This window comes from Lactuca saligna, chromosome 7 (assembly GCF_052625555.1).
Source record: "Lactuca saligna cultivar CGN05327 chromosome 7, ASM5262555v1, whole genome shotgun sequence".
Taxonomy (NCBI): Eukaryota; Viridiplantae; Streptophyta; class Magnoliopsida; order Asterales; family Asteraceae; genus Lactuca; species Lactuca saligna.
Genome location: NC_136423.1, coordinates 26,757,701 through 26,773,770, shown reverse-complemented (window position 1 = coordinate 26,773,770; position 16,070 = coordinate 26,757,701). Strand labels below are relative to the sequence as shown.

Sequence of the window (16,070 nt, the reverse complement as noted above, 5' to 3'; positions counted from 1 at the left end):
AATATATGTATGAAATATATTTAAAAAAAAAAATAAAAATATAGTAAAGAGAGATTGGGTTGGGTTTTAGTGAGAGAAAGGAAAATAGGAGAAAAGATGACGAAAAAAGTGAAGGAAACTCTTCACCACCAGTGGTCGAATAGATAAATACTATCACACATTTCTCAATGATATCCACTACAACAAAGTAAACGATGAACCCTACCACATACAAAAAATTTGATTAAAAGATTATACTAGACACGACTGAATATTTTGAAAGCTAGAGGACTTGGACTAATAAATTCTGATCAATATATCTGTAGAATCATTAAAGTCTTCAACCTAACAAAATTAAATACCTGTATCACTGTTGTGTACTTATTTAAACGAGAGTAGGTATCTTCTATATTTCAAATTTAAACGATAGTATTTGTATTCTCTAACTCTAATATGATCACGAGGGTGATTGTGGCACTCTTTGCTATGCTTGTACATGCACAAGCTATAGACATTGCAAAGCTAAGGGTCTTTGCAGCCAAGAACAATGTGTCTTGCATTTTTGTGTTTGGCGACTCTAGTGTTGATCCTGGTAACAACAATAACCTTCTTACGGACCAAAAGGTTAACTTCTTGCCTTATGGTAAAGACTTCTACAATGGCCGACCTACCGGACGGTTTAGCAACGGAAGACTTGCAACTGATCTCATTGGTATCGTACTATTTGAATCATTTTCCGATTACTATATATCACCATGTACTTACGTTACATATCTGTCTAATACCTTAATTTGTTTTACAGCGGAGGCATTGGGTCACACGAAAACCATACCTGCGTATCTTGATCCAAATTTGACAAATGCACAACTTCCTAACGGTGTTAGCTTCGCGTCTGGTGGTTCTGGTTTTGATGATCTTACTGCCGAGCTCTCGGTAAGAACTCTGTAGATTATGTATATTTTTACTCCTTTATAAAAGAGTGTCTTGAACCAATGGTCATATGTTTGATGTTACTTTTGGCATGAATTAGAACGTGATATCACTCTCCAAACAATTGGATTACTTTCGGCAATACAAGGCGAGACTAGGAAGGCTGGTGGGGAAGAAAAGAGCTCAGAAAATCGTCACAAATGGTGTGTTTTTACTGAGCATGGGGACGAATGACTTCCTACAGAACTATTACATCGAGCCTACTCGTGCTAAACAATTCACCATAGACGAGTATCAAGATTTCTTGATTTCTGCCATGACAAAGTACATTAAGGTCTCTCTCTCTCTCTCTCTCTCTCTCTCTCTCTCTCTCTCTCTCTCTCTCTCTCTCTCTCTCTCTCTCTCTCTCTCTCTCTCTCTCTCTCTCTCTCTCTCTCTCTCTCTCTCTCTCTCTCTCTCTCTCTCTCTCTCTCTCTCTCTCTATATATATATATATATATATATATATATATATATATATATATATATATATATATAAAAGTAGTTTTTTTCGGAAAACAATAAAATTTCAACTAATAAAAAATATTTGAAAATTTAACGTATTTGAAAATTTAAGTTGGATGTGTATATGGTAAAATAAGATGTAATTTTACTCATCCCAATTGAAATAGACATGCTAATATGGATTATATTGCAACGTGTGTAAATATGACTTTTTAACCTATTAATGTTCTACTACAAACAAACCTTTCATTAAGCTGCAAACAAACTTTGCATTAATTGATGTAAGTAACATCATTACATAGATTTTACTAAAAGGGTAAGAGAAGTGATTCGTATATAACAATTTTTTGTCATACACAACAATTCATGCATTATATAGTTGTACAATACAACATTTTAAAACACCAATTGTTGTGTATGGAAAAAAATTGTTGTGTACGGATCAACTTCCAAAGGGTAATGATAATTCCACTTAGCAATTTTATCCTTCCACTTAAAAATAAGTGTTTGGACCCTTTTACCCTTAAGTTAAATATTGGAAAGTGAGAGAAAAATCCTCAATTTTAATATTGAAGAGAGGAAAGATAGAAAGATTTTGTCAACAAAAAACACAATTATTTTTATTAAAAAAACACTGTTTATCTTATTTTACGTAAAAAAAATTATTTGTGTTTTTTTTCTATTAAAACCGTGCATTAAGATTTAGGTTCATATAAATTTATTAAGAAAAAGCATTGGCCAATTTTTCCAAATAAACACAGGAAACAAAATAATAATAATAATAATAATAATAATAATAATAATAATAATAATAATAATGTAGTAATAAATTAATAAATAAACCATTCTATTTTATATTATATTGTATTTTTTATGTTTTTTGATACATAGTTTGTCATTATTGTAGTTTAACATATAATTTGTCAATTTTGTATAATTTTGTATAATGTGGAAATTAAAACCTCTTAGTTTAAACCAATCTCAGCAACATGAACTCAAAAAAAATTTCCAACCAAATCTAGGTGTACTTAGTTGGTTGAAAAAACAGATATATGATATGCATACAACCAAATCTATTCATATAGCTTAATATACTCTTGTGAAATGGCTAGATTGATTTGATACAAATGGGACAAAGCTCACATTGGGGTTCATTAAATCCTGAAATGCCATTGGAACGGAAAATATGATTACACGATAAATAAAGTTCTTTATTTTGTATCATATTATTTGATGAATCCATTCTCATTTGTTGAAGCAGTTGTAACAGAACCTTAAATCACATAGACAGGACAAAAAGAAAAAAAGAAAAAAAGATTATGTTTACTACAGCCCCTAAAGAAAAGAAAGAAATAAATAGAAATAAGTGTGTATGTGTAACGGATTGGAAAACTTCTACCTTATCAAGATTATCTGTTTTTGCTTCATTTTCAGTCGTTTGGGCAACCCCTGTTCGTTGATGACTTAGGCAGTTAAACATGTCTTTGACAACTAGCAGTAATTGGACAAATAATGGGGATAGATTCAAGAGTTATAAATCAAATTAAATAAAATTAAAAATAAACGAAAAAAGAAGCAGAACAATGTTCATGTGCTTGTCATTTGGCAGTTGGGGACTCTAAACTTACTATCAATAGTTGATTAGTGATGAAGAAGGAGCCAATCTTTCTCTCGATGAAGAAGTTGCAACGTACAACGATGAAGCAATGAGGAAGCCGTAAAAGTAGGGATTTTTCTATGTCTGTTCCAACATTACTTCAACTAAGGGGTAAAAAGGTCCAAACACTTGTTTTTTAAGTGGATGGATATAATTATCCGGTGGAAATATCAATATCCTTACTAAAAAGTTTTTGTGTTATGTTCTTTTTATTATAATGAGAATTTATAAATAACGTTGCCTAAAAAAACAAAACATGTGTGTATTACTCTATTCAAAATAAATTCTAAAGAAAAAATATCTGTTTATGACTTTGTTCGTGTTGCATAATAATATATAGTCAATGGAAACATAACAAAAAATTTAATAAAAAAGTTGCAGGGGATGAGTTGCTAGTATGTGAATAAACTAATGTCATATTAATGGTTTTATTCTTTGTATATTAATAGTCTTTGTTGGTTTGCTTTTTAGTTTTTACTATGTTTTTTTAATCGAAATTTTAGGAAATGCACGTCGAGGGTGCAAGGAGATTAGCAGTGGTGGGAATGGAGCCATTTGGGTGTATTCCACTCATAAAAGCGCTTAGAGGAACAGTTGAGTGCGATGATGTTTACAACAAGGTGGCACTTACCTTCAACACAAAGATCAAAACACTTATGGCTTCTCTTAAACCATCATTGGGAATCATAAACTTCTACACAGACATTTATAGTCTTATACTGGACACAGTTCAAAACCCAAGAAAATATGGTCAGTTCTTATGTTCAAATTATTTTGCATGCTTAACTCGTAGTATACTAAATATAATATTGTAATTAAACTTGTAGTTTATATATTTCTGGCTAGAACACCTAATTTTGAGAAAAAAAAACCTTGGTATCAAATCGAAATTTTATGCTAATGCAGTGACTTATGATTTGCTAATAAATAAAATTCAGGTTTTGTAGAGGCATCAAAGGGTTGTTGTGGATCAGGATTAGAGTTCGGGTCAAGCTGTAAAGGGTTGTCTACTTGTGTCAATAGAAGCAAGTATGTTTATTGGGATGCTGTTCATTTTACCGAAAGAATGTACAAAATTATTTCTGAAGAAGCTCTTCAATCTCTTATGAAGACTCTTGCTTAATCATGTTACAACCCCTTTACTAATGTCTCTATGTATGTATGTATAAGTGTTCTAGATTTTATTAAGTTTCATTATAATATGTTTTCTATATGTACTTGTATTATATATTAACTATCTTTCATGTAAAATAAATATTTAGTTTTGTAAAAATGGTAGAATTATGTATTAAATTAGGTTCTAATACGTAGAAACCACGGTTAATAGATTAAACCGATATTAATAGTCAAAATCATAATCATTAATCAATTATTTTAAAACAATTATTAATTGACATATTTATATGATTTGTTTCACTACAAGAAAAACAGGTATCAGCGACGGAATCAACGACGGAGAAAATCCTAGCTAGCTAATTAGCGACGGATTTGCAAGGGATTAGTGATGGAATCTATATGTATTTTAATACCCAAAACTGTATCTATCTAGAGAGGGATTACCCTAGTTAATCACTAGGTAAAAATCTATTGCTGATTTTTCATTCCCCCCCCCCCCCCCCCCAATTTATTTCATTAGACTTTTTATTTCCCTCCTACTAATTTCGTTCCCACCCAATGCTTCCTCCTAAATCGACATCCTAATTTATCCTCCCAATATCGACTCAATACCTTGCTTGATTCCAAACTCCAAAAAACATAAAGCCATGTAAGTAACAGGTGTAGCTCGATTCCAAAGATAGGCATCTTTTTGTTTTACCCAACTCGATTCCAAAGGCAGAAACCCTAGCTAAAACCCACCACGACCCCTTCTAGCCGACCGGTAACACTTTTCACTGTAAGTTTCTAAGTGTGTGACTTAATCTATTCGGTTAATATGTGTTTGATTCAATGGATTCTTTTCTTTAGTTTTTTTTGGAACGACATCCTTTCTTCCGTTAATGATGGTTGTGTGTTCTTTTGGGTTAAAAATCGCTTCATGTATTGATCTGTTTTTGCAGATCCATTGCTCGCATTTTAATAGTTTGATTTGGAAACGTGTTTTTCTGGTATGGTTCTATGTACTCGATAATTATAGGGATTAGTTGTGCTTAAATGATTATTATGTTTTAATAGTGTGAGAAAGACTGATTACGAGCTTATGACTCCAATTTTCAGATATGATGTTTCTTGGGTTGTCATGTAGCAAGTAAAAGTCTAGAATATTTATTATGATCTTTAAATGATAACAAAACGAAGCAAGATCTTTAATACATGGTAACTTTTACGCATTTTTTTTTTTTTTTTTGAAATATGGTGCTCATCGTTTTTACCCTCTTTGTTTATATCACAAAGTTCATAACTTTGGCTTCATTTTCAATGAGAAATCATCTTTTTTTTTACCTTTTATTTGTTCATCTTATTATATCACAAATTTCACAACTTTGCTTTTTTCAATGACAATTTTATGTTTTTCTTTGCATCAATCCCACATATAAATAGAAATACAAAACAAACATTATACTTTGAAATTCTACCCATTTATATCACTTTACTCTCAAAGTGCAATACTCTAATAAGAAAACAAAATCTAAAGCTTATGTAAAACATTTTACAAACAATCGAGTCCATATCTTTATGAATTAATGGTTTATTTTCTTATTATCTTGTATATATTTTTTTCCAGAATGAAGGCTGGAAGTTAGACCATACAATGGGTATAAACTCCAAATCATTCACTCGAAATGGAAAACTAGAGTAAGGTCTCTTATAAGTTATAATGTTATCACCAATTAATCAATGGTTTGTTTACATTTTAAAATGAACTTAGTTTTAAAGGATGAAAGATGAGGTTATTAAAAGTACATTTTTACAAATTGTTTTCTTTGTAGGTTACACTACAAAAAATATGTCACGTAGTGACCAAAGCGAAATGGTCACTAACAATAGAATGAGTCGTCACTAAATGATTTAGTGACCAAAATTTCGGTCGTCACTTTTCGTCACTATAGGTCCGTCACAAAACCGATTTAGTGACCAGATATAAATATGGTCACTAAACAGTGACTAAAATATAATCGTCACTAAATCTGTGACGACCCGCTTCGTCACTAAATGTTGTCACTAATCAGTGAAAGTCGTCACTATTTTATCTACTTAGTGACCAATAAAAGTCGTCACTATTTTATCTACTTAGTGACGAATAAAAGTCGTCACTGTTTTATCCGATTAGTGACCATAGAAAGTGGTCACTGGTTTATCCAATTAGTGACTATAACAGGTCGTCACTGATTTAGCCTTTTAGACAAAAAAAGGTCAATATTTAAGAAATTATTAAAATATTAAATGTCATTTTTAAAATGAAATATAATAATATCCAATTAGACAAAAGACATGACAAATGCTATAAATGTTTATAATACGACAACAATAACCAGATAAATTTTCATATAAGAACGGATGATTTCCCACCTAAATTATACATGAAATTATAGAGTTGCTAACACCACAAAAGCAAAATAGAAGTAATCAAATGAAAAGTTCCATTTGTTGGGCATCCTTATGGAATACTTTTCAGACTCCTGCAAAATACAATGATAAAATGGTCATTTACCAAATAGAATGGTCAAATGGTCATTCATTGAATAGAAGGGTAAAATGGTCGTGTACTCAAAGAAGAGAAGGATATTGTTTCTTTTGTTGGTAAGCATTGTTTCTAAATAGAAGGGTTAAACGGTCTTATGTCTAACAAAAGTAAGATATTGTTTCCTTGTTAGCAAGCATTGTTTTTAAATAGAAGGGTAAAATGATCATTGACCAAAGAGAAGGGTAAAATGACCAAAGAGAATGTATTATTTTTGTACCTTTAAGGCATGCAATGAGGTTTATTTGGAGAGCCTTTCGAAAGTGATGTTTTGAGAATTTACGCAAGGCCATACCATGCGTTATAATGTCTTCCGTCAACTTGAAGGGCGTTTTGGTAACATTTTATTCCATTCTCAAAGTCCTCCAATGCCACATATCTGTAAAAAAAAAGATAAATGCATATAAAAAAAGTGATGTAAGGGTGCATTTGTAAATTGTACATGGGACAGGAGTCACAGGACAAGCTTTTATGGATATTTTTTATAATGAGGGTAAGGGCATTTTCGTCTTTTGTACAAACGGGACATTGAGTTTAATTTTTTTCCGTTATGTTGTTGGATGAATGGATAATGTGATCTTTGTCTCGATAATGTGTTGTATATATATGTAAGGTTTGTTTCTTTTTTAGAATGAATATAAAACATATGAACGAGACTAAATGACCATTTTACCCTTACTATCCAAAAAAAACAAATTTCAAAATATGAAAAATAAAAGAAATAAAAAATCATATTCATGACCACAAAGGGTGTGAGCATATGCAATTTTTGAATTCAGTTGTATTGCTCATTGAAAGTTCTTGAGAGCAGTTTCATGGTCTTTTTGCATACTAAAGCAATTTCCCATTGCACACCAGTCATATTTATATTTAAAAAATAAATAAATGAAATATAAAAAATATGTCCTTATAGAAGACATAAGTCAACCACTTATATATATTTAAAAATGGTTACCGTGATTTAGGGCTAATCGATCCGTTAATATTAGCTCTTGTGCCAAATAACTCAACCTCATACCCTCCTTTAGGTGCTACAACATACGAGACCAAAGATTATGTAAAATTACCATTTTGCCCTCTGGAGGTTTAGTTATAGTGTTATAATATCAATGAGACTTACATATAAAAGAGTAGAATAAATATCCATTCCTTCTAAGCTATAAGTCCGACAAAAACACACCTTCCTTTCAACTATCTCCTGTTAACCTCCTCCTGAACCTCTCCAGTTGTAGACAAACACCAGATACAACAATTATAAACCCTCTCTCTCTCTCTCTCTCTCTCTCTCTCTCTTAATAAAAATAAAATATGAAATGACATTCTTACCCTGGAGATGTACTCCCAGGTTCGCTTGAGCATCGATCAGCTTCAGTGTTGAACTCCTTTCATTTCATATAATATACGATAAACTTGTTAGGATTCAATAATAACTTCTGATCTGAAGGAATAATATGTCTGAATGCATACATACCTTTCAACATGACAAATCTAGAAAGATGCAAACTTATCTTTCAACTCCTTTGCTACTTTGCATAAGCTTGTCATGTTCTGGGTTTTCGTTTTCCACAAACCATTCACCTGTTTTTTTTTCATAACACTTACCACATTAACAACATAAACACCACTATAAACCTTTAAAATGTTTCAACACCAAAACTTATGTTTATGTTTATTCACCTCCTATTTTATACTTACTTTCTAATTACTTCCTTATAAGTAGCTTATTAAATTAATATTAATATAAATGAAATGTTTATGCTCAATACTTGAATGTTTAAGAATATGTGATTTTCCTTCAAATGTGAAGTCATTATCTTTGAAGGAAGTAGATATTATAGAGTCGATATTTAGAAAAAAGTAGAATTTGAGGTTTCTATTTCAAATACAAACACAATAAAGAGTTACAAAAAGGCCTCCATAAAGTGTCATGTGAAGGAAATGTGGATTTTGATCTTAAAGGCAACATCTTTAATCATTAGCCACAAAAAGAATGTCACGTTCCATTTACTATTTTATTTTTGAAGTTTTTAGCATGGCATATATTACAATTCTATCCATTTCTAATCTATCATATCAATTTGTAGTGGTGTAACTTTTACTGGAAACAAAAATAAAAAAGGAAAAAAATATACCTGCATACAAAAAAGTTTGGAGTCTCCTTGCACACGGATATGCCTAAAACCTTTCTCATGCTAGTAAACAAAGCACTGCCTAAATTACTCATATAAGTTACATAATCCCATTGAATATATTTACCACTTTTATCAAGAAATAGTTCCGCAAGCCCTAAAAACTAAAAGATGGCAAGTGATTTGTTGACTATTTTGTATGACGGAATCAGAAAAAGGAATGGAATGGTTCATTCCGTTCCTTTCCATCCAATCAAACAAACCAATTAATAGTTTAAAATCATTATGATTTGTTGACTGTTTTTAATAATTGTGATTGTCTTTTTCTTATTATTTGTGCAGGAACTTGTGGAGATGATTTTCCGATCTGCAATGCAGGTTTTAGAATTTCCAACAACTAGAAATTCGTTGGTTTTTACTTTTTAGGTTAGACGTCAATAAGGCAAAAGAAATCTAAGGTTTCTATATGAAATGCGTCTTTACTCTTTAGTGTGAAAAATTAAGTAAATTAAAGTTTATATGTGAAAAGCGGATCAGGATATCATAACAAATTCATGGGAAGGGAAGGTTAGTCAAATAGCACAAATCATGGCATACAGGTGTATATATGACAAGGTGATTCAACTTGATTAAATGTGATTGTAAACTCAGCTAAACCTAGAAAAAGAAGTTGATAGTCACTCAATCGATTGACTTATATTATCATGCAAGTATGGAGTACCTGTTTGACTTCGAATGGAGAACAGATGTGCGTTAATGGGAGGGTGTGGAGGACGATGGACCGACGACAATGGACCGCCGACCTAGAAAACGAAGTTGAGTCATTCAATCGATTGACTAATCTGATGATGCGAGTATGGAGCACCTTTTTGACTTCGAGTGGAGAATAGAGGTGCGCCAATGGGAGGGTGTGGAGCGGCGATGGACCGGCGACAATGGGTCGGCAGGATGCTGTCAATGTTGGTGTATCGATTTAGGGCAAAAGAGAGCGTATTGACTCGATTTAGGGCATAGTACTATAGTCAAAATTAGTCAACCTTGTTTATCTCCTTACTAAACCAATTAATCGTGTTTACAAAAAATTCTATGTATAATTAATTTGGTCAAAATTAGTCGGTCAAAATTAATCAAGTCTTCTTATTTAGTTAAGAAATAAATACAACTATGACTTTTTCTAATGTGTTTATCTTTTTATTTTTTCAACTTTGTTCAAATATTATTATAGTAAACATGTTTGATAAACACCAGTCAATAATGTAATGAGTCTTTACAAAATTATGTATAAAAAAGTTGTAGTTATTTTAGAAAATAAAAAATATTAATTAAAAATATTTTAGTTTTTATTAATTGAAAACTATAATATATATATAATCAGTGACCACTGCTTTATGGTCACTAAATGTTATTTTCTTGTAATTCATCAGTGACCATTATTGAGTGGTCACTAATTGTTTTTCCTCATTTAAAGAGTACCTAAAGAGTAGGTATGCGATATTGAACAAAAGTAATCAGTGACCATTATTTTTGGTCACTAAACCTTCAATACAGTGACCATTTTTTTCGTCACTAAACTTCTAACATATTGACCATTAGTCTTAGCCACTATATAATTAACATAGTGACAATTATTTTTAGTCACTAAATAGTTGTTATGATATGGAACAGAAACAGTTTAATTTTTTTGCATTATAGTGACTGAGTTAGTGACCACCACATATAATTCGTCATTAAATTTGTAAGAATACCAAAATTTAGTGACCACTTAATTTCTAGTGACTAAAAGATACTTTCAGTGACCAAATTTTAAGTCGTCACTAAAAATTAGTCACTAATAACGACTTTTCTTGTAGTGTTATTGTTGGTTGTATTTGTTAGGAGATAAATGATGAGCTTAGGGGTTGTATTTGTTAGGAGATAAATGATGAGCTTAGGGCGGAACGTTAACAATTGAGGCCAAAAAACAAGAAATTGTCAATATTTATAATGACATTCACACTTGATTCACCCGAGGAAGTAACATACCCAACTAATTTGACTCTCACACTTCATTTTTTGTAATTTGGTTTCAATACTTTGAAATCGAATATTAATTTTAATTTTCCTAGTCAAACATTAATATTTAATTTAGTAGTTGAATGTTGTTTTAATTTATTATATATATTATGTTCATTTTGTAAATTATGGTTATATATTAGAACTTCAAAACTAATGATATAACAATCAGCGATAGAAATGCGATGGAATCCACTAGTTAGTTATCTGAGCTTTACCGAAAGGTTATTCTGTAGAGACATCAGCGACAGATTAGTGATGGAATCCAGATGGTCCTTGAGCAATTTGTCGCATTGCTAATTTGTCGCTGAATCCATTGCTAATCTGTCACTAATAACTAGCGACAAGGGTTTTTTGACTACCAAATTATGTCGCTAATCTATCGCTGATAGCCTTCAACGACAGATTAGCGACAAAATTGTACGTCGCTGATACCTTGTTTTCTAGTAGTGTCTATAACTTTATAATGGTTGATTCATTATTAATATGTAAAATATTTTGAAGATACGAAAGACGTGTTTTATGTGTCAATTAATGAAAAAATGATGATATTGTATAATTACATATAAAATTAAATATACTAAAAAATACAACCACAACCGAATGAAATTGTTATATTACAAATTAAAATTTAAGTTATTGAGAGAAACATATACAAAAACATTTAAAAATAAATCTTTATACTGAGCAAATTTAAAAATAAAAATAAAAATAAAAGAAGAAGTAAAAACTTTTATTTTCCAAATACTCCATCGACCCACTTATCATTGCAACATCTTTATTGCGCCATAAGAAACAAAGGTTGGTAATCCACTAGCTAAATTGCCATTCATAAAAGGAATTGTATACCATAAAAGGAATTGTATGTCCATCATATATGTCATATGATCCACGCATGCCCACATTGATACCTATGTAATTATTTTTGAATTAAACATCCTAATTTAATTTATTTTTGTTCCAATAGTATACTTTAAAAAGTAGAATGTTGTTAAACAAAGAAATGAAGTACAATACTATAATTCGCAGAAAGTTAAAGTAAATTGTTATTTATTGTTACAATAATGTAAAATTAAAACTAAATATTATAATAAAGAAAAGTAAGAGTGTGATATTATAATATAAAAAAAAAAAATACAAAGTACAATGTTATTTCTTGCATGTGGCTCATCAAAATTTCTATAGCTAATGACATTAGAAAGACACCATCCTTCGGTAAATTTATTTTTAATATTTTCATGTGTAGTTATATATTTCTCTACATCCTTGGATAAAATATGCACACCATCTTTTAAAAACTAAAACCAAAAACCATAAAGAAAATATTATATATACCGATTTACTTTAAAAAGTAGAATGTTGTAATACAAAGAAATGAATTACAATACTATAATTCGCAGAAAGTTAAAGTAAATTGTTATTTATTGTTACAATAATGTAAAATTAAAACTAAATATTATAATAAAGAAAAGTAAGAGTGTGATATTATAATATAAAAAAAAAAAAATACAAAGTACAATGTTATTTCTTGCATGTGGCTCATCAAAATTTCTATAGCTAATGACATTAGAAAGACACCATCCTTCGGTAAATTTATTTTTAATATTTTCATGTGTAGTTATATATTTCTCTACATCCTTGGATAAAATATGCACACCATCTTTTAAAAACTAAAACCAAAAACCATAAAGAAAATATTATATATACCGATTTACTAAAAATATCTACTAAAAGTTGATGATTTCAAATGATGAAAAAATGTCTATTAAGAAAACATTTGATAAAAAAACCAATTCATTATTATCAAATGGTCAACCAAATTAATCATCGTCCTTTATAGTTTTATGGAGAAATTACCCATATTTGCTTTACCATACTAGATCATGCAATGGCATGTTGCATCTTTTCTTGATTCTTTGCACATTTATTTACATATCTTTCATCTCACATATAGATTAGCAAGCTAAATTTGTAAAGACATTAAAACAATTATCATAAGCAACTCATCCCTTCCTATTTTACCCTTATTCATAAACAACCTATTTAAAAAACAATTGATAAAATCTCTTTCGACATCATTATTTTTTACTTTTAAGAGAGCATAACCATGGCAAAGTGGGATGCTATGTATAATAAACAAATCAAGGAAACCAAATAACACAACCACAATCGTGCTTCAGACTTAAATCATTTTACTTTTGAACAGAAAAGTCACTGAAAATTCCAAGCGCATTGTCTGAAAATGTTAAAGTAATCGGTGAGCATTTCTTTAACCATGGTCACAATATGTTGCTTCAAAGTGCTGAAGAGCTTTATGTAAACAATATTCTTTATTTGCATATTTATCGTTCTAATTCAGATGGATTTTTACCCAATAAGCAATTGAATAGTATATTTAACAAAGAACTAAATTTTGCAAATTACTCTGCAAATTGTAATTGAAAATATAATGTATAACTACCAATTTTATGTTTCTTATTGTTGAATTGACATGATCTATATTATTTCTCTTGCATAATATATTGTTATCCTAACCAAGGAATCTAGAGAATAAAATAAACTTCACCGTAGAAAGAAATTACATACAATCATGTAAACCCTCAATGGTCTAAAATCATTATTTTTGAAAATGAAAGTGAAAATCGACATAACTCGAATCATATACATTGACTGTCAGAATGACAAATCAAACAATGGCTTTATATTCGATCAATAAGATTGTACAAATATAACTTCGTCTTATAACTTGATGAAATTATGCTTCAGATCATAGCAAATTTCCAAATTAGTAATAAACGACCAACATTCACGTGAACAAATTTAACACAAATAATTAACAATTAAAGGAAGAATGAACATGTAAGACACATATACATGAGGGACAGAGTACATGTATGCTCGTTTTTATGTGATATTGGGACTGAGTTCGCATTAAAGAATATCATGGAAGAGACTAAAGAAAATGCGTAGATCATCGTTGTAGCTCTATAATAAAATTGAAAGGATTAGAATCATGTAAATAATTGTTAAACAACTGATTTTAAGGGATTATAATCAATCAATCAATTAGGAATAAAGAATTTGATTTGTTTTGTAATTCCTAATTACATGCTTGCTAACAATTTACATTTGGTTTTTAAATTTAATAAGAATATCCATGAAAATTATAGTGTCAATTTTAGAGAGCAAGAGAAAAATATTATATACTCTTTTATTAGAAGAGAAAGATGTCTTTTATTAAAAACCAGGTGATGTTCCGCACGTTGTGCAATTATAATTAAATGATTGATAAATATATGTTATTAAAAATATATATATACTTTTTAGTAAGTTTAAATTAATAACTCTTAAACTAATTTATTATAAAATATTCTATATATTTTAAATAAATGTTAAGCATTATTAAAAATGAGTGTATGAAATTACTTTCATAATGAATTTATGAGTATCAAATAATAGATCTCATATTATTCTATTTAAAATCATATCATCTCAATAGCCGTTATATATGAAAATAAAAATAAAATCAATTTAGATAAACATATTTTATTTTTAATGGATTTTAAAACTATCTTTTGATGTATGTTTTATATTTAATATTTTATTTAAACTTTTAATATTTTAAATTTATTTTATACTATCTATTTTATGGAAAATATTATTATTATGGAAAATTTATTTTATACACAAATAACACTCTTTTTACACAGAAATTCGATTTTCACACCGTGTTTTTTTTTTTGTGTCAACTTTGACACTGTGTTTTCCAATTTGTTACAATTCTGACCACTTGACCGGTTAACCAGGTTACATGATGACGTGGCATGATGACGTGTCAGTTTTGATGACATGATATGCTGACGTGTCAAAATTGATTTTTTTCTCATAAAAAACACTAAGTTTTCACTTTTTTTCGATTTTGACACTAAGTTTAAATTTTTATTTTAATTTTGACATTATGTTTTTTTTTGTTCCAATCAAACATCTTTTATCAAATTTTGTTCAATTTTATCTATTTTCTATTTGAAACCGTATAAATATATTTTTTTTATTACATTTTAAACCGTATAAACATATTTTTTTCGTTTAAAAACCACATTTTTATTTAAATACAATGTGTTACTTTTTTTCATACATTCAAAGCATTAGTTATATCATGAGAATCACACTAGCTATAAGCTTCTAATAAGATGTAAAAATTTGATGGGTTGCACACTTAATATCTGAGTTTTGATCGACTACACGCCTCCAAACCTCCAAACACATTTTAATGTTGCATATTTAATATAAAATACAGTTTTTATATAACTAATACATAAATGTTGCATATTTAATATAAAATACAGTTTTTATATAACTAATACATATTTATATATAAAAATATGGTTTCAGTGTAAAAAAAATGTATTTATACAAAACTATGGTTTTTAAATAAAAAAACATATTTATACGGTTTAAATGTATTAAAAATATATTTATACGGTTTCAAATAGAAAATTGTCAACATTGAATAAAATTGGAAAAAATGATCTTCGATTTGGAACAAAAAACATAGTGTCAAAGTTGAAAGAAAAAATTAAACTTAGTGTCAAAATCGGAAAAAAAAAATGAAAACTTAGTGGTTTTTGTGAGAAAAAAATTCAATTTTGACACATCAGCATATAATGTCAGCATGTCACGTCATCAAAACTGACACATCATTATGCCACGTTAGCATGTAACCTGGTTAACCGATCAAATGGTTAGAATTGTAACAAATTAGAAAACACAGTGTCAAAATTGACACAAAAAAAAACACAGTGTCAAAATCGAATTTCTGTATAAAAAGAGTATTTTTTGTGTCATTTACCCTTTGTCATTCTCATTTAGATCATCATTTAAACTTTTTAACTATTTAAAAAAAAAGGTTTTGTATATATTATAAAAATTATGTTTTGAATTTAATATCTTATTTAGATTAACAAATTAAATATATTATATTGAGAAAATAGAATTAATATTGAAATTACAATAATATTAGATTTAATGTATTAATTTAAAAAGAAGTTGAACAGTTGGGGGATTCAAATAAATATGGTTGAAGAAAAAAGGTATATTTTATAAGTATATCAATCGAATACCCGTACGTTGCGCATAAATA

The 16,070-nt window shown here is 29.2% G+C and overlaps 1 protein-coding gene across 1 annotated transcript; it reads left to right on the top strand.

Annotated features, from left to right (window-relative positions):
* Positions 1 to 386: 386 nt before the first annotated feature.
* Positions 387 to 4,363, top strand: LOC145006469 (GDSL esterase/lipase At5g45950-like). The gene is made up of 5 exons (XM_078965551.1): positions 387 to 691; positions 782 to 912; positions 1,010 to 1,243; positions 3,574 to 3,820; positions 4,009 to 4,363. The coding sequence occupies exons 1-5, from the start codon at positions 433 to 435 to the stop codon at positions 4,191 to 4,193; spliced, it is 1,056 nt and encodes a 351-aa protein (XP_078821677.1). The 5' UTR covers positions 387 to 432; the 3' UTR covers positions 4,194 to 4,363.
* Positions 4,364 to 16,070: the final 11,707 nt, after the last annotated feature.

Coding starts and splice junctions, on each gene's coding strand:
- LOC145006469 (XM_078965551.1), top strand. CDS start 433: ATGATCACGAGGGTGATTGTGGCACTCTTTGCTATGCTTGTACATGCA. Junction 692..781: donor ACTTGCAACTGATCTCATTG/GTATCGTACTAT, acceptor TTTGTTTTACAG/CGGAGGCATTGGGTCACACG. Junction 1,244..3,573: donor CCATGACAAAGTACATTAAG/GTCTCTCTCTCT, acceptor TCGAAATTTTAG/GAAATGCACGTCGAGGGTGC.